The sequence below is a fragment of the Arachis stenosperma genome, chromosome 2, assembly GCF_014773155.1.
Source record: "Arachis stenosperma cultivar V10309 chromosome 2, arast.V10309.gnm1.PFL2, whole genome shotgun sequence".
In the NCBI taxonomy this organism is placed as follows: domain Eukaryota; kingdom Viridiplantae; phylum Streptophyta; class Magnoliopsida; order Fabales; family Fabaceae; genus Arachis; species Arachis stenosperma.
The window spans coordinates 98,147,009-98,166,606 of NC_080378.1; the positions used below are offsets into that span (position 1 = coordinate 98,147,009).

The 19,598-nt window shown below is 28.4% G+C and overlaps 2 protein-coding genes across 2 annotated transcripts; one reads left to right on the forward strand and one right to left on the reverse strand.

The window, feature by feature from the left end:
• Window positions 1-8,191: 8,191 nt before the first annotated feature.
• LOC130960574 (L-type lectin-domain containing receptor kinase VIII.2-like) lies at window positions 8,192-9,932 on the forward strand. Its single transcript, XM_057886003.1, has one exon. The coding sequence runs from the start codon at window positions 8,399-8,401 to the stop codon at window positions 9,482-9,484; it is 1,086 nt and encodes a 361-aa protein (XP_057741986.1). The 5' UTR covers window positions 8,192-8,398; the 3' UTR covers window positions 9,485-9,932.
• A 6,959-nt stretch (window positions 9,933-16,891) lies between these two features.
• Window positions 16,892-19,116, reverse strand: LOC130961036 (tubulin beta-2 chain). The gene is made up of 3 exons (XM_057886653.1): window positions 18,615-19,116; window positions 17,899-18,168; window positions 16,892-17,785 (listed from the first exon to the last, which is right to left on the reverse strand). The coding sequence occupies exons 1-3, from the start codon at window positions 19,006-19,008 to the stop codon at window positions 17,103-17,105; spliced, it is 1,347 nt and encodes a 448-aa protein (XP_057742636.1). The 5' UTR covers window positions 19,009-19,116; the 3' UTR covers window positions 16,892-17,102.
• Between the last annotated feature and the right edge of the window lie 482 nt (window positions 19,117-19,598).

Below are 19,598 nucleotides of genomic sequence, written 5' to 3' on the forward strand. Positions count from 1 at the left end.
AAATAATTAAAATATTCCTATTATATATATATATATATATATATATATATATATTAATTTTAAAAATTCTAAATTTTAATCCTTTACTTTTCTGTCATTATAAGATTAAAATTTAGAGTTTTAAAATTAAATAATAATAATTTTAATCGGTTCAAAATTTGATTTACTATTTTTTTGGTTAAATAAATTTATCTGACCTAATTTTGATAAAAATAATACGATTTAATTAAGATAGAAACTCAGGTGCAATCAATTTCACGTGAAGTTGATAACCGAGAACCGTTAGATAATTTGACTAATTTGACTAAATTTTTATCTAACGACTCTCAGCTATCAACTTTATATAAAATCGACTGCACATAAATTTTTACCTTTAATTAATTATATGTGTTAAATTTTAATTAATAAAAAATATCTTTAAAAAAATATTTTAAACATCTTTATCTGAAGCTTAACAATAACATACTAATTAACTACCATGACATGACTTTGAAACCAATATCATTAACTTTCACTACAAACACCATAGTATTGTAACCCATAAAATATGCATGTCACGTATATATAATTATATAGGGACTTTTTTGACAGGTAATATATACAGGGAAGTTAAGTTTCATCTAAATATGTAGAGAAACAAGGTTAGTTAGATGAAGCAAATTTTATTCTACTCTGTCTTTTCTTATCTGTTTCATGGTAGTTTAATTTGTTTATTTCTATCTGTTTTGATCTCCCATATTTTCAAATTAAGTCAAGTGTTCTGAATTGTTGCTGGTAGTGGAGAAGGATTTCTGATATGGCTTCAACATTAGCCAGTAATCAAGAAAAGATGGTCATGAGGATTCTGAACTACCAAACTGCAGAAAAAGTCTAATTGAAAATATTGGCCAAAAATGATCTCTATAATTGTGTTTTCTTGTTTTAATAATTTTTTCACTATCTTCGAGAAAATTGCATTTGTTTAATCCTCTTCAAGTTTTAGAAATGCCCATTTCTTTTTTTTTATTGTTGACTTTTTATGGTTTCTATTGTACTATTTTTTACATCTGTAAAAGCTCTTTGTTTTTTTTAGATGAGTTTAATTTTGATAAAAGATAATAAAAAAATATTTTATCAAATTTAAAAATAAATATAAAAGTTAGTTGGTTTTGTTGATGTAATTACATACAATTAATTATTTGAATAAAATTATTTAAAAATATTATTTATATATTAAAATTAGTTATTATGAATTTTTATATATATATATAATTTAATTTATTTTAATTTTATATTTTATTATATATTTTATATTAATGGTTAATTTTGATAACTAATTTTAATATATATCTAATATAGTTAAAAATTATTTTATAATAATAGGGTATAAAAATTAAATTTTAAAATATAAATCAAATAAAAGATGACAGAAAAAGTATAAAATTTGACTTAAAAAAAAGCATGGCAGAGTTATGAAGTTATGATCAGGGACGGGCTATAGGGGTGAGCAAGTAGTGCCTCAACCTTTTAAAATTTTAAAAAACTATAGTTATATATAAGATATGTATTTAAAGAAATAAAAATTATTATATAATTTAATAGTTTTATATATATTATTTTTTATTATGTAATTAATTTATATCTCAATTATTTAAGGGCAAATCACTATATTAAGTCAAGGAGAGCAAAAAATTACACAAATCCGCCAAACCAAAAATTATTTCATGAATCAACCGATACACATTTTTATATAGTTCGAATTAAGTTATTTCGAACTTGATTTACATGTAATTCGAATCAACTTGATTCGAATTATACACAAACGCACACACCCACTAATTCGAATCAACTTGATTCGAATTACACACATACAATAATTCGAATCAGGTTGATTCGAATTACACCCTGATTTATTAAAAAAATTAATAATTTATTAAAAAATTTATTAAAAAAATAATAATTTAAAATTAAAAAAATATATTTTATTTCATACATTAAAAAAAAAGCTAACAAAATATTTAATTACGAAATTTTTTTTAAAATATTAATGAGCTATCAATTCGAATTCCATAGAATACTCTTTTGTCCATTTTTAACTGTTCATGAATATTTTTTAATAAATTTATTTTAATTATACCACAAAAAAATATTTTATTCTATGCAAAATAATTTAAAAATGGCTTAAAAGATGTTAGGAGTATTATAAACATTTATAATGACTTAGGACATTAAAGAAATACTCTACATAGTCTATAATAATTTAGAAATTAAAAAAAATATATTTTTATCATGTATTTACCTAAATCACTAGAATATTATAAACTTTATAGTACTCATAACATCTTTTAAGCCATTTTTTTAAAATTATTTTGTATAGAATAAAATATATTTTTTAATTATTTTGGATGGAATAAAATATTTTTTTAATTTCTAAATTATTATTGACTATGTAGAGTATTTTATTTAAAATTTGTGTACATGCATGTATTTACCTAAGTCATTAGAACATTACAAATTTTTATAGTACTTCTAATATTTTTAAAGCCAATTTTTAAATTATTTTACATAGAATAAAATATTTTTTTGTGGTATAGTTAAAATAAATTTATTAAAAAATATTTATGAGCTATCAAGAATGGGCAGAAGAGTATTGTATAGAATTTGAATTGCTCGCCATATAATTCGAATAAGAGCGATTCGAACTTCCTCATGTGTAATTTGAATAATGTAATATCTCACCATATAATTTAAAAAAATTTATTAAAAAATATTCATGAACAGTTAAAAATGGACAAAAGAGTATTGTATGGAATTCGAATTGATAGCTCATTAATATTTTAAAAAAATCTCGTAATTAAATATTTTGTTAGCTTTTTTTTAATGTATGAAATAAAATATATATTTTTTAATTTTAAATTATTATTTTTTTAATAAATTTTTTAATAAATTATTAATTTTTTTGATAAATCAGAGTGTAATTCGAATCAACCTGATTCGAATTATTGTATGTGTGTAATTCGAATCAACTTGATTCGAATTCCCACTAATTCGAATCAAGTTGATTCGAATTACATGTAAATCAAGTTCGAAACAACTTAATTCGAACTATATAGAAATGTGTATCGGTTGATTCATGAAATAATTTTTGGTTTGGCGGATTTATGTAATTTTTTGCTCTCCTTGGCTTAATATAGTGATTTGCCCATTATTTAATTTATTAATATTTTTTATTTAACTAATTTAATATTATAATGTATCTTTTAAATTAATTTTTATATAATCATTTCTATATTTATTTAAAAAAATTATTTATTATTTAATATTAATATATTTAATATTTATATTATTATATAAAATATTAATAATGACTTACGTAGTTATATTTTAATAATCACATTGTGTATTTTAGATATTCTTTTCTTATAAAAATACTTATTTTTCTTCTAATAAATTTATATTGTTAAAAAAATTTATAAAGATCATTTTTCTTCTAATAAATTTATATTGTTAAAAAAAATTTATAAAGATATTTTATAAGAATAATATAATTTTTTACAGAATTAATAATTTATAATTTATTTTTAAATTTTTTAAAATTTTTAAAAAAATTAATTTTAATTAATAAGATATGTGATAATTTTTTAACTAAACACATCATAAATTATTAATATTATTATATTTTTTTATATAATTGTCATACTAAAAATAAAAAAAATTATAATTTTTTAAAATATATATTGATAAATCTTTTAAAAAACTAATCAATAACTATATATAATGTCTAAATTATTTTTATAAAATAAAAAATAATTAAAAAATTTATCTAAAATTCCACCTCCTTTCATTAAATTTTTTTGATCCATCTCTGCTGAGTGCTGATGATACTAATTAATTAATCTGTCCCAATTGGGAGAACGTGGAGGTGAAGAAATGGCACAGTAACTAATGTGATTTGCATGTGATGGGGGGTGGGTTAAGGAACAAGACAAGTTAATCACGCGCATATTAGTTTTAGTTTTTAATCAGAATTAATTGACCTTCGCCAATGCCAATGCTAATAGCCTAATACCATTGTGGTCACAAGCCACTTACACCCCACTCCCACCATTTCTAATTACAAACCAAAAACCATGAAAAAGTGTCTCGTGAATGGTGAGGGTTAGAACTTAGAAAAGATACTACTACAAATACATGATATATGAGCCCCTCTTTGCAAAATTGGAACCCCACCTTTCAATTAATTTTATCTTATGTTTTATGCAATTAGTTTTATTTTTTTTGGGACAGAAAGAAACAGTTATGCTTATGTGATTAGAAATTTAGAACCGAGCCAGCTGGAGATGCCCCTAGAGGGAAGTCCTGTGGTATTCTATATTCGTTTCTAATTAAATTCAAACACCAATAATGTCCTTATTTTACTAGTGAAAGGAATGATGTTGATATGTTTTCTAATTACATAATCAAAATTTTTTTATACTTGAATAAATTCTAAACATCATATAAATAGGAAATTAATTAAAAAAATAAATAAATTTGATAAAAAATTAATAAATTAATAAAACTGCCTTAATTTTAACGATTAATTAGTTTAAAATAATAAAATAAAAAAAATTATTTTTTAAAATATATATTCATATATAAATATATTATTTAATTATATTCAATTCAATTCCAGTTAAATTTTTAAATTTTTAGGTTATTTTTTTTAGCTCCACCGATTTAATAAAAAAAAATTCTATTTTCAGACTTTGACATAAATAAGTTTACACATATACACCAATATTCTCTTAAATATTATATAAATTGAATATTCACATTATAAAATATAAAATATATTAAGAGTAATATCTCTAGGTCTTTAAAAAATTAGTCGTCGAATTTGCCTTCCAAAAAAATTATTTAGGATTTTCATTCCTAAAATTCTTAGATATATGTCAAGTACATTTCTATTCAAACTTAGCCAATAAAGACCATACTCTCTCTTTCCTATGTTGAGATTGATGATGTCATGTGATATGCATTACTCTCATGACATTTTAGTCCTTTGTATACATGGTTAATATGATATCATTTGATGACAACTTTAAATGACACCGTTTTGAGTGGATAGATTTGTTCCCAACCTTAGTGCTTGGATTCTTATATACGATAACATTTAAAAAGAAATCTATTTGGATAGATGCATTCAGAACAACCTATAGTCATTCTATTAGTCCTGTCAACAGTGAGAAATATTGGGAGAAATCTAGTCAAATTAGCTCAATCATTTCCAAGATTAAGAGGCCAATAGATTGTCCAGTGAAAAAAAAGAGACCAAATTTAATGAAAGATGGACCAGAGGGTACAAAAACAAAGAAAACATTTAGAATTACCTGTAGCAAATGTGGAGAGTATGGCCACAATGCCAAAACCTGCAAGAAAGCACTTAAACTAGGGACTATTGCAAAAAGATAAAGGCAAGAAAAAAGTCAAGAAAAGGCTCTCTGCAATGCAAGAAGAGGTGCAAGTTTCTCAATTAGTTGTAAATTTATTTATATTTTGTTACTCATTGTGATAGTCATTATACTTAAGTTATGTGATAATCTGCTTAGGATTATGTTTGAACATCTAGTTACTTCTTTTGAGGGACTAATGTGACATATAATCATTTTTATTGAATTTGAATCTTCTAAATTTTAAATTTGTACTTTAGAATTTAGAGGGTAAAGTGTGATCTTCTACCCTTGAATGGTTTCTCTCTCATATTTATTTTTGATTCCACCTATAAAATAAATGGTGAGAAATCACACTTTACTCTCTAAAGTAAAATTCAAAATTTAGAGGATCTAAATCTATTTTTATTAGAGACCAATTTGACTTACAATAAAATTTTTAAGGGACCTATTTAATTTATAATATAATTCATCAAAAACACTATTATCATAAATATAGTTGTTTTTTATATGAGATAACTCAACGTGATGCAACAAGACTTGTTGCTGCACAACATTATAACATAATGGTATCTCTAATATAGTACTTGATGTTGAGAGTCATGTAAATATTGCAACTGTAAGTGTAATTGTGTAGGCTATTTTATATTTTATTCCTGATACTGTATGCTAATTAAGTTATTCTTTTTAATTTGGACTTTCAGGGACAAAATATGTAGGGATAAAATGTGCATGATAGACTTCTACAACAATTCTTTAGGCACCCAAAGCAAATAATAATAAGACCGAAAAAGAAAGATCGTGTCTTTGCAGAGATAATAGCAACTACAACTAATGACACAACTTCTACGATCCTTCAATTCATACCAATACCAGGTCTAAATTTCTCTTAAAAAAATGAGTAATTGTCAATGAAATTTTTTTTTTGAATGTGACAAACTTTTGTGTGTTGTTCAAAGAAATAAACCTGTTTTTTGGTCTTATATCGCTAAATTACTTAATTATTAGTTTTTAGTTTGAACTTTTTTTTTGAGGTACTTTAGCTTAAGGTTGAAATTGGTGTTTAAAATGTTTTGTAATAACTATATTATTTAAGAATTAAGATACTCTTCTATGTTTGTATTTGTTTATATAATATTGGCATTTACTTTATATATATATATATAATCTTTGGTATTTGCAAACATTATAGTCTATCTTTGCTTTATATATTGCTTATCTTATAATTTGGAATAAAATATACCATGTTACTTGAATTATAATATCATCTAAGTCCTTTTATAAGTTATTACAGCATTTGAAATAACAATTAAAAAGTATTTACAACTCTAAAGCCTACCAAAACTACAACAAAAAGCAATAACTACAAATGCTCTTAATATTAAACCACTCACAAAAACAAAATTTTCATAATTTTTGACAAAGTCTCCTTTAAAACATCCTCGTATATGAGCATTCAAATACTAAAGTTGAAAAAGAATTTGTCCACTCAAAACAGTATTTTTTAAAGTTGTTACAAAACGATGTTATATTAGCCACGTGTACAAGAGATTAAAATGTTCTGAAAACATCGTTTATCACTTTATCTAACATATTACATTATCAATCTCTACATAGCAGAGAAAATATAATATTTATCGGTCAAATCTGTCATGAAATATATCTAGTATATATTTAAAAATTTTGGACCAGAAATCTAATTAATTTTTTAGAAAATAAATTCATTAAACATCTAATTTTTTGAGAACCTATGTAAAATATTACTCATATATTAAATAAGACTCCTTAAATTCTTAAATAAGACCCCTTAAAATGTAAATGTTAGAGGAGGTAAGTCTAAAAATAAAAATATAAATATAAAATTGTTAAATCTTGAAAGAGTTTAATTGCAACATGTATTTTCCCATAGGCATTAGCCTGCTAGAAAAGGAAGGCTTCATTATATCATTTCACAACCTAAAATCAACAAACATAACAACTCAGAAAGTGGACCATAACGATTAATGACACCAAAATTCAGGGAGAAAAAAAAGGCATAGTTAGATTAATAAGGAAAGAAATGTATTTCTAGGGGTGTGATCTAAAATAAATCGAGATAAACCAACTATATATATATTCCAAAATTAGAAATGAGATTCGAATACGCGACTTTTTAGGTGAATATAGAGAAATTATATCATTTAAATTATATCTCATTGACGACTAAATATAAAATTAGTAATAAAGTTTTATTTTTAAAAATTAAATTTAACAAATATTATATCATATTTATATTAAAATAAATTATTTTAAAATAAAAATAATACCGTATAATATAAAAAAATATTAATTAAAATATAAAAATATAATATAATATTATTAATTTTATTTTAAAAATTATATTTTTATTTTAAAAATTATAATTTTATTATTAAAAATAACTTAGAATTAGATCGAATGATCCAAAATATAATCCAAACTCGATCAAAAAATAATACCAACGTAAAAAAACAAATTCAAATTTAACAAATTATGTCTTGGATACGGATGGAGCCCGCTCTTGAAAACCCCTGTGTTTCCATAAGATATTGGAGTCAACATTGGAAATATTGCAAAAGCAAAGCCTCAAAATGCAAAAAACATAGCCACCATTATTAATTATTGTATTCCCTTGGTCATATGGCAATGGCATTGATGTAAAGAACTCAAAAAAGGTGAGTCATCAAAAAGTGTGCACAAACCAGTAAAACGTATTTAATTTTCTCAACCTCCAATCTCAACAATATTCTTTACTTTCTTCCTCTGCCTTCCTCTTCTCTTTTTCTTTCTTCTCTCTTTCTTTCTTCCTTCTTTCTCCTCTCACTCTCAAACCCTAAAATACCAAGGCCATAAAAAATTTCCAATTCCACCAAATGGGATCAACCCACCAAACCTAAGAGTTTTCTTCACTCACAGAACCCATCAAAGATTGGTTCAATCAATCAATCTTAACTCCAGCCATTTCAATTATGGCACATTTTACCACTTCCCCCTACTTCAAGGCCTTAACTTTAACCATTTTGTTCCTAAAAACCCAAGCTTTTGACCCAATTCCATTGTTCTCCTTTGCTGAATTTGAGAAAGATCCAAAATTTAAGTCCAATGTGGCTCTCTTTGGTGGTTCAAAGGTTATGAATGGTGGCTCGGGGATTCAGCTATCTGGGTCTGGGAAGGTCATGTACAAAAGACCCATCAAGCTTCTTGAAGGTAAACCAAAGCAATTAGCGTCTTTTTCGACTTACTTTACATTTTCAATGCCATTGTACAATAGGGGTGGTTTGGCTTTTGTTATGGTTCCAAATGGTTCAAAAAGTGATTTTTTTGAGAAAAGTTCTTCTGGGTATCCTTCATTGTTGAAGAATGGAAAATCTGGAGTTGTCGGTGTTGAGTTTAGTCCTTCAACAAAGGGTGGTCATGTAAGTTGTAGTGTGGCCATTAATGTCGGTGACCCAGTTATTCCAGCTAGAGCCATTAACAAATCTTTCAATTGGGTTGCTAAAAATGGAGAAAAGTTTCATGCTTGGATTGATTATGTTGCAAGTTCAAGGCAGTTAGAAGTTAGGTTGAGTCAACATGGTAACACAAAGCCATATGATCCATTTCTCTGGCACAAAATTGACTTAGCAGAAGTGTTGAAGGAGAAACAATTTTTTGTTGGTCTTAGTCCTATGAAGTTGTTGGATGATTCATCTTCTTATGAATCTCAAGCATGGTTCTTGTATTCATGGAGCTTTGTTGTAAGGAAATTCCCACACACTATGCATTCAGAGCCTCTAGATCCAAAGGTACTTGTTAAGACCTCAAGTAAGGGTAAGAATCCTGTGGTTAATAATAAACCAAGGAATGATGATTGCATTTTGAAGGTTCTTTCTGCAATGATATTTGGTACTGGTTGTGGAGCATTGACAGCATTTGTTGTGCTTTATTTGTGGACCATATTTGGTGGTAATAGGAGACCTGTGGTGCCTGAAGAATGTGTTATGCAACATGATGTTGAATATAGGAAAGTTAAAATTGTTGTAGATAATAAGACCATAGAAGATGGTAAGAATTAGTAGTAGCAGATCTTTTGAGGTGTGAAAAGCATTATTGGTTTCTGTTTTTTATTTTTTATTTTTAGTTTTGATGTTTTTAATTTTTAATATTTTGTGAAGAAAAACAAAAAGTAATCTGTTTTTCACAAAATATTAAAGTAAAAACAAAAACACTAAATAAAAACTAAAAATAAAAAACAAAAAGGAAAAACCAGAAACTAAATAGGCATGGTGTTTTGTAAATTTTTAGTGTTTACTTTTTTGTATTTAAGTTTTGTTGTTGTATTTTAGTAATATGTACGCTAAAGGGCTGTGTCTAATTTGGTCTTTTTCATCTATGTTGTTGACTTGTTGTATTGCTGAGCACATTCAGATTGAGATCTTCCGACTCTGTGTTAAAAGGATGGTTTCTTTAATTGAAACATGCTTAAATTATTGAAGTTGTTAATACAATGTGTGATGTTGCTGACACATTTTTTATTGTATGATGAATTGATGATGATGACAAGTAAACAGTCTGTGTGTAATTATTTATTGATTTGTTTTCATGTATTAATAAATTGGTCTTGCTTTGCTGGAATGTCTTCTGATGGAAACCCTTTTTTTTTTCCTTTTTTCTTTTATAATTTATTTGGTCCTGAATAATATTAAGTAATAACAATAGTAACGATGATGATAAATTGATAATGATGATTATGATAAATATACATCCAAAATTGTTAGAAACACACGTTTTGGAGAAATATTTTTGGTTTAGCCTAAAAATTTTTACAGCGCAATGAATATTTTTATAGTATAGTATGTTTTGTTGGAAGTTAAAAGAGTAAAATATATTTTTTTCTTTAATATTTTTAAAATTTTTTTAAAATATCTTTAACATTTAATTTGATACAATTTTATTTTTAATATTTGAAATATTTTCAATTTTACTTTTATCGTCAAATGTAGAGGAGCCGATGGAAATTTTTAAAAAATTTAAAAAACGTTAGGAATAGAAAATATATTTTACCCAAATTAAAATTATGGAATTCATTTTTTTTTTAAATTTCACTTTATCTCTACTCGTCGACCAAATTTACCTTTAATTATTGCTGGTTTTGGCATCTGTGAATTGATAAAATTTAAAAGTAATATATATAGCAAAGTTGGACATGTGATAAAGACTTAAAAGTTTGGAACATATTTTATACAGACACAAGTTTGAGTAATTTTTATGGTCGCTATTTGTAAGTAATATTGTAACTTGCAACTAAGTGCTTATTGAATTCATACCATACGTCTTGATAGACCTTGGCATTAAAGTAACTTAAAAAACCATATTTTAGAAATTAAGGAGGGAAAAAAATATTTTAAGGTACGCATATTAGGAAAGGCAATGAACAAATACTAAGCATCAAATAAAATTATGGTTGTTGAAATATTAGACCTTACAAATTTTTATTGTTGAAATATTGTTTCAGGGCCACGGGCAAAAACATTACATGATATTCGAATAACTTCAAATCTTTTGATTCATGAATTGAAGTGAACGTAACACCTAGAGTGTACACAACCTGACAACCTTAACTGATTTTCCCAATAATTATTTTAATTTAGTTATACTATAGCAATCTGCCAGTATTATTCAATATTCAATAAGCAATTCTAGTTTCAAGTTCAATTATTTAAGAGTTCGTACGTGGAAAAAATGTTACCTATCAACAAACTTCAGCACAAAAATTGACTCCCCAACAGCATCAATTACGGTCCTTTAAAGCAAGCGTCAAACATTTTTAGCACGCATCACAAAAATTGAGTTCGGTGAATAAGAAAGTATAATGAGTTAATGACTATTTTTAAAATATAGTATTATTTTTATCTCTAATATTTAAGATGAATTTTATTTTAATTTTTAATATTTTAATTATTTTATTTTTATTTTAAAATATTTAAAATAACATTAATATTATTCTATCGTTAAATTTTTTATTAATATTTAACGAAATTAATGTACTATTAATAATATTTTTGTTAAAACTATATTCGTTTAACCCTATTCTTTTACTTTTACCTTCTCAATAAGTTCAAATCCTATTTTTCTCCTTTTTTTATACTATTAATTTTCCAAATGAAATTTAAAGAAGAGAAAAAAAAAAGTAGAAAAATGAGATTTAGACTTGTTGAGAGGGTAAATATGGAAAAGAAAGATTGAATAAACGTATTTTTAACAAAAGTATTATAAATAGTATATCAATTTCATTAACTGTTAGTAAAGAATTTAGTGGTGGGATAACATTGATGCTATTTTAAATGTTTTGGAATAAAAATAAAACGATTAAAACGTTAGGAACTAAAATATGATTCACTCCAAATGTTAGGGGACTAAAATACTACTTTACCCAATATTTTCATTACAGAAAATTTCGCTTTCTTCTCATAAGAAATGTTAAAATGACATTATTTTTTTCTCTATTTATAAAATATACACTCTCCTCCCTTTTAATTTTAAAAAAAATCTCCTTTTTAATCTATTTTAAATTTTTTGTGTTAACTATTGTTAATTTTATCTATTTTAAAAAAAATAAATTATTTTTTACAAAAATACTCTTTAACAAAAATTTATTTTTTTTACCAAAATATATTTTAACAAATTATTTTTCTAATGACTAAATTATATTTTTACCAAAATATCTATCAAAAAATTTTTTAATAATTAAATTATTTTTTATTAAGATACCTTCAATAATATGTTAGTTACTAAATTAAATTTTACCAAAATTTTTTTAACAACAATTTTTTTTGTATATTCTATTATTAAGCTCATGATATCAATGCATATTAAACATGGTTTTACAATTTTGGTTTAATAGTTTTTTATTAGTGTCACAGAAAAGAATTTTTTTATTTAATATTAAAATAATATTGATATCACAATTTAATCACTAGAAAAATAATATTAAATGGTATCTTAATTAAAAATAATTTAATCATTATAAAATATTTTAAAGAATATTTTAGTAAAAATATAATTTAATCACTAGAAAATAATTTGTTAAAGAATATTTTGGTATACAAAATTTAATCACAGAAAATAAAATTTTTGTTAAAGGTAATTTTGTAAAAAATAATTTATTTTTTTTTTAAAAATGGATAAATTTGTTATTAGTTAATACAAAAATTTTAAAATGAAAAAAAGGACATTTTTAAAAAACTATAAAAAATGTATATTTTATAAATAAAAGGAAATGGAGTGTCATTTAAATATTTCTTAAAGAAGGTGAGTAAAATTTTTTCTTTTTATTAAAATATAAGGGTCCTTTTACATTAAATATATGAAAAATAAACACACAAAAAAAATCTAAAGTTACTATTTTTAATGGTTTTTTTTATCCAGTGTCCTTGTTAGTTGATTCCTTAAATTAAAACGTGTTTATTCTTAGGAAAACTACAGAGACAATGAGGGAGAAAAATAATCTGAACAATGGAATAAAAAAGGGAAATGGAATAAATCTTTTTATTAATTAATTAATTATTAATAATTTCATATTTTGAAATTTAAAAAATAAAGATTTCAAATTAAAGGTTTAATTATTCTGTCGATTCTTATAGTTTTATCGAATTTTCAATTAGGTTTCTATACCATAAGATTTTGTAATTAAGTTATTACCGTGACAAAAACGTTAAAATTAATGAAATATTCTGTTAAATTATATAGAATATTCAGTCAAGTGTTAGAGATATTCATTTTGCTTAACGGAATATTTTGTTATTTCCAGTGTTTTTATCACGATAGAGACTTAATTACAAAATCTGATATGGTATAAGAACTCAATCGAAAAGAAAAAAAGTATAGGGACCTAATTAAAAATTTAGTGAAACTATAGGGACTGATAGAGTAATTAAACCCAAATTAAACCAAATCAATTACACCCATTATCACGCCAACCTCCCTCCTCTATTCGCAAACTCCAGTCTACAGAGTAACCCAATCGCTGCCTCACTTCCCCACTTTCTGGTCAGATGCCGCCCAGACTCCAGCCACCGCCGCCCAGACGTCTGCCGCTCTACCTAGACCTCTCCGTGAATGTGCGATTAACCTCTCTGCGATCGCGCTGCACAAGCCCTGGACAATCTCCTTTGCGCTGCCCACCCGCCGCCGGTCGTGCAGCCTCCCCCGCAGCCCATTGCCGCCCAGATGCCGGCCGTTGCCGCCCATCCTTCAGCCGACGCCACCCAAACCAATCCGCGAACATGCGATCAACCTCTCTGCGAACGTCCGATCGTGCCGCACAATCCCCAAACAGCCTCCTTCACGCTGTCCACCCCCAGCCGTGTAGTCTCCCCCGTAGCCCACTGCGTTCACCATCCCAGCCTTACCATCCGCGACAGATCCGATCAACATACAGGGACATACGCGGCTAAGGAAGCTTGGTCATGATTGCTTTTTCTGTTCATTCATCTCCTTTTTCTACTTCAATGACCAGTTTAGGATGGTCATTTTAGTAGGTATGCAGATAATTATTTTAATTTTTATGTGGATGATTATTTTGATTGGATTGGATTTAGTTATATATAATTAAAATATATTGGATGTTCAATTTATTAGGTATGCGGATGATTATTTTTATCCTTAACTGGATAGTTATTTTTATTAGAGGTGAGCGATGCTGGTAGTGGCGTGTGGCAAGCCAAGCAGCAACGGTGAAGTAGGATGATTATTGATGAAGGTGGAGTGGTAGCCAGTTAGAAAAGAAGAGGGTGTTAGAGTGAAATGCTTTGGTAAATTAGAATTTGGAATGATTATTTTTTTAAAATAATTAAGTGAATTTTTTTATTTAAGATAATTTGTGGAATGTTTTTTATTTTTTACATGTATTGGACTAAATTTATAACCTATCATTTATATTGTTTAGATTTCCTATTGTCACCCTGGCGGAGTTGTTATTCTTATTGAAAAAAAAAAATAATTGATGTTACACCTAAATTAATAAATAATAATAATAGATTAGATATTTGTGAAGATGCTTCAAGATTTTAGGGTTGAAGACCAAAGAGAAACCAAACCTGTACAATTATGCAATAAAGAATTAAAGATAGAATAGTTTGACACCGAGAGACCAGAGAAAAACAGAATTGTATTAGAGAATTTTTCAAAGTCATCATTCTCTACACCCCCTCAAACTAAGGGTTGGAGAATGTGAAATCCTTAGTTTGTAAGTTAAATTATTAAACACTGACAGAAAAGGGCTTGGTGAGAATATCTGCAACTTGAGAGTGAGAAGGAATATGAACTATTTTAACTAATCTTTTTGTGATTCTATCTCTAACAGTGTAAGTCTATTTCAAAATGTTTTATTGTGACCATGTAAGACAGGATTTTCAGACAGCAACACAACTCCAAGATTATCACAATACACAATTGGAGCTGTTGGACTTGTAATGTTGAGCTCTCCAAGCAATTTTTGAACCCATATAACCTCAGCCACTTCTTTTACCAAGCACCTGTATTCAGCTTTTGTTAAAGATCTGCTCAATGCCTGTTAGCTTTCTGCTGCTCCGGAATATTGGATTAGATCCTAGGAATTTGCAATAACCACTAGTAGACCTTCTATCATCTAAATGAGCAGCCCAGTTTGCATCTGCAAAAGCAAACTCTTAGAAAATTGGAGACTATGGATAGTCCTACCTGAAAAGAATCAAAGGATTCTCTTAACAGCTGTCCAATGATGTTGGAGAGGATTATGCATAAACTGACTAACCCGGTTTACCGCATATGCTATCTCAGGTGATCTGTATAACGTGGAATTGTCAAAACTGTCACTTTCTTGGGCAGTAAGTTTGAAAGAAGGCAGCATTGGTGTAGGGACAGAATTGGACAAATCCATCCAAGCCTTTTTTAAAAGGTCATGCACGTATTAAGCTGGAGAAACATGAAGAGATCCATCATCTGTAAAATGAAATTTTAGACCAAAAAAATAGAGTGTAGTTTAGCAATAATACTTTCTATTTCACTGTTGTTACTACCTGTAATGACTATATCATGAACATAGCACCGTCCTTTAGAAATCGTTAAAGATAAAAATGATGCGAATGTAGTCGGTCTAATTACTGGGCTAAAAATCTATGTATAATCAATAACCTCTATTTGGTGGCAACCTTTTGCAACAAGCTTGACCTTGTATAATCTGTGTATGAGTACCAAATTAGCAGATTCAGAAGTAACAGGATTAGTCCATAAAAGAATTGGATAAAAAAAAAAATCAGAATCAGTGAATGAAAAACAGAAGCTGAAGCATTAGATGCAGAGGGAAACATTGATGAATATGGAAATCATTTTTGACAGTAAAGACAGAATAGTTTGACACCCAAAAACTAGAGAAAAACATAATTGTATTAGAAACCCTTTCGATTACAAATTTATCAATCCATCGCAATCTTCGAGTCTCACACTAGCTCATACTATTTATAGTGCTTAGGTGACTTCTCCAAAGTCATCATTCTCTACAATATTAAACTACTTCTTTTGGTTGGAATGGATAAGTTTAGACAAAGAACATTTACTTGCTTAAGATTCACTATTATCATAATAAAAAATTTTGAATGCCAGTAATTTTTAACAATTTTAGCCAATAAAAATATCAAATTATTGTTAATAAATAAATTTGACTAATTTATGCATATAAATTTTAATAAATATAGGTATAAACTGTGTTAATGTATATTATATATTTTATATGTATAAATGTTTGTATGTATATGAGTATAAACTATTGTTTATATAAAATAATAATCTTTATAAATCATGTAGCATTATTATCATAATATGTGACAAATACCAACACCGAACGACATACAGAGCCCGTAAGATCAGACAATGCTTTTTTATAAAAACAAATGCAGGTATCATATAAGACTTTCACAAAAAGATTTTATAAATTATAATAACAACACATTAATCCTTTTTTGTTAATGACTATACAGAAAAACGGAGAAATAAAAAAAAATAGAAACAAAATCTCATCTACGCTTTGTAGTTTATACTCAAATATAATACAAATGTTATTTTAATTTATCAAAATTGTATAAGCAGTTAAGCACCTAAATTACCAAAATGATAATTGCCACACAATTGACACTTCAACCCTATCAAATCTTTCAACTCTGGTCGGTCCGTAACATGAAAACCTAAAAAAATTTCATATTATATATACGGTCCTTGAACGTATGTTACCCGCAAGCTTGTAAGTTGATAATAACGCCACAATAGACTAGTCCTAACTCCCAAGTCCTAACAGCATTTTTTGCTATTCTGTAGTGCCAATTTATTAATAATAGCATTTCAAATCTGAGGATCCTAATCGCTTGTCGGTCATACAAAAACCATTTAACCGTTTTGGTGATTGAGTGAGTCCGATAACGAAAAATAACAAGCAACATGCAACATTTGGATAGCTTCGAAAATAATAGTTGCTTAATATACTGTCTTCTCTACCAACAAGTAGATAAAAATATTAAGAAAAACATGAACAAAACCCAGAAATAGTTTGATATTAAGCAATGTAAACTAGTGCTAGCCGGAACAGTATACTATATCCCTCAATAAAGAGAGTATGATCCGGCAACAGGATGTTGCGGTCACCGCATTCACTGAAGATCAAAATCACATGTCATGTTGCTGGTAATCTTCTTCCTCTTCCTCTTCGTACTCATCCTCATCAGCAGTGGCATCCTGGTACTGCTGATACTCCGAAACAAGGTCATTCATGTTACTCTCTGCCTCTGTGAATTCCATCTCGTCCATGCCTTCCCCGGTGTACCAATGCAAGAAAGCCTTTCTTCTGAACATAGCAGTAAACTGCTCGCTCACCCTTCGGAACATCTCCTGAATTGAGGTGGAGTTTCCAATGAATGTTGAGGCCATCTTTAATCCTGTAGGGGGAATATCACATACAGTAGACTTGACATTATTTGGAATCCATTCCACAAAGTATGAGGAGTTCTTGTTCTGAACATTGATCATTTGTTCATCAACCTCCTTTGTGCTCATCTTGCCCCGGAACATGGCGGAGGCAGTGAGGTACCTTCCGTGCCTAGGATCAGCAGCACACATCATGTTCTTGGCATCCCACATTTGCTGTGTGAGCTCCGGAACACTCAAGGCCCTGTACTGCTGAGAACCGCGAGAGGTGAGAGGAGCAAACCCGACCATGAAAAAGTGAAGCCGAGGGAAGGGGATGAGGTTTACGGCGAGCTTCCTAAGGTCAGAGTTCAGCTGACCAGGGAACCTCAAACAACATGTGACACCAGACATGGTTGCCGAAATCAAATGGTTCAAATCACCAACTGCAAAAGACACAATCAAATTCAAGTTAAAACCAACATTGACAATTAATACATCAAACCTAAAAGCAATTGGGAAATGCAATTTTCAAGAGGGATTCTGATGGAAAGCTTACAGCTTGGTGTGGTGAGCTTGAGGGTACGGAAGCAAATGTCATACAAGGCTTCATTATCAAGAACCATACATTCATCAGCATTTTCTACAAGCTGATGAACAGATAGAGTAGCATTGTAGGGTTCAACCACAGTGTCTGAAACCTTTGGAGATGGAAAGACTGAGAAAGTAAGCATCATCCTATCTGGGTATTCTTCCCGGATCTTTGAAATCAACAGGGTACCCATTCCAGACCCAGTTCCTCCACCCAGAGAATGGCACACTTGAAAACCTGCAAACAGAACAGCCCCATTTTATTATCAGATACAAAGTTTCTATCTTTAATTTAAGAAAACAGAAATCACATCTATCACCTACAAACCTAAACACAGTATTCAGCTTCCTTTCACAACCAAAATCATTTAAAAAGAAAATCGAAATACGAAGAAAAACGTTCATGGCCAATTCAAATTGACACAACACACAAAAGCTTCCATCTTTAACCAAAACCCAAAATCATAAAACACATAACCATTACCATTTCAAAACCTAAAACCAAATCACCGAAAATGAAAATAAACAAAAAATAAAAAATAAAACCAGCCGCAAAACAAGAGGAATCTCAACATTTCTTTACAAGTCAGAAAGTTCAAAATCGGTCAGCGAAACAAGAAAAAGATTCAACCTTGACTCTAAAAAATAAGAATAAGCACGCGAAAAAGAAAAAATAACACATACCTTGTAAGCAATCACAGTTCTCAGCTTCCTTTCTCACAACATCAAGAACCGAATCGATAAGCTCGGCACCCTCCGTGTAGTGCCCTTTAGCCCAATTGTTCCCAGCACCACTCTGCCCGAACACAAAGTTATCCGGTCTAAAGATCTGACCGTACGGCCCTGACCGGACACTGTCCATGGTTCCCGGTTCAAGATCCATGAGAACCGCTCTGGGAACAAATCGGCCACAACTGGCCTCGTTATAGTACACATTGATCCTCTCGAGCTGAAGATCGGTGTCGCCGCCGTACCTTCCGGTGGGGTCGATGCCATGCTCCGCGCAGACCACTTCCCAGAACTTGGCACCAATCTGGTTGCCGCATTGACCACCTTGAATGTGAAGGATCTCACGCATTTTCGAAAGTGTATTGAAGCTGTTCGACGAAATGACACAGAGAGAGAAAGAAAGAAATGAGAAGAAAAAGTTAGGGTTTTTTGGTTGTGTGTGTGGGGACGAGAGAGCTTTCAGTGATTTATAGGGAAAAAGAAGTGTTTTTAAGTTTTGTTGGGTCTCTTTTTTTTTTAATTTTGTTATTGCAACGGTTGGATTTTGGGTTGGAAGGAATTATAATTATTTAACGTTATTATTTCTTTATTTGTTTTGTTGTGAGGGAAAAATGAGGATTTTTTGAAATTTGAAATTTTGAATTGTAAATCACTGCACTTAGCTGGATTCTACTAATTTTGTGGGGCCCTTTTTGTTTTTTCTCAGAAAAGAGGCAATCTCTTTCTCTCCCTGTCAAATTGGTCAAAGATAAACGGGCAAATTTTCATTGAGATTTGAAATTTTTGGTTCTACTAAAACTGAATATAGGAGGAGTAAATGGAAAAAAAAAAGGAGTTCGTATTTTTCCTAGTCTTCTCCCTAATTTAATTTGATCTTTTTTAAAAACATTTAATGGACTCATAATGTTTAAATTATTAAATGATTCTAGTAATAAAATA

Coding starts and splice junctions, on each gene's coding strand:
- LOC130961036 (XM_057886653.1), bottom strand. CDS start 19,008: ATGCGTGAGATCCTTCACATTCAAGGTGGTCAATGCGGCAACCAGATT. Junction 18,169..18,614: donor GAACTGTGATTGCTTACAAG/GTATGTGTTATT, acceptor TTCTGTTTGCAG/GTTTTCAAGTGTGCCATTCT. Junction 17,786..17,898: donor CAAGCTCACCACACCAAGCT/GTAAGCTTTCCA, acceptor TGTCTTTTGCAG/TTGGTGATTTGAACCATTTG.
- LOC130960574 (XM_057886003.1), top strand. CDS start 8,399: ATGGCACATTTTACCACTTCCCCCTACTTCAAGGCCTTAACTTTAACC.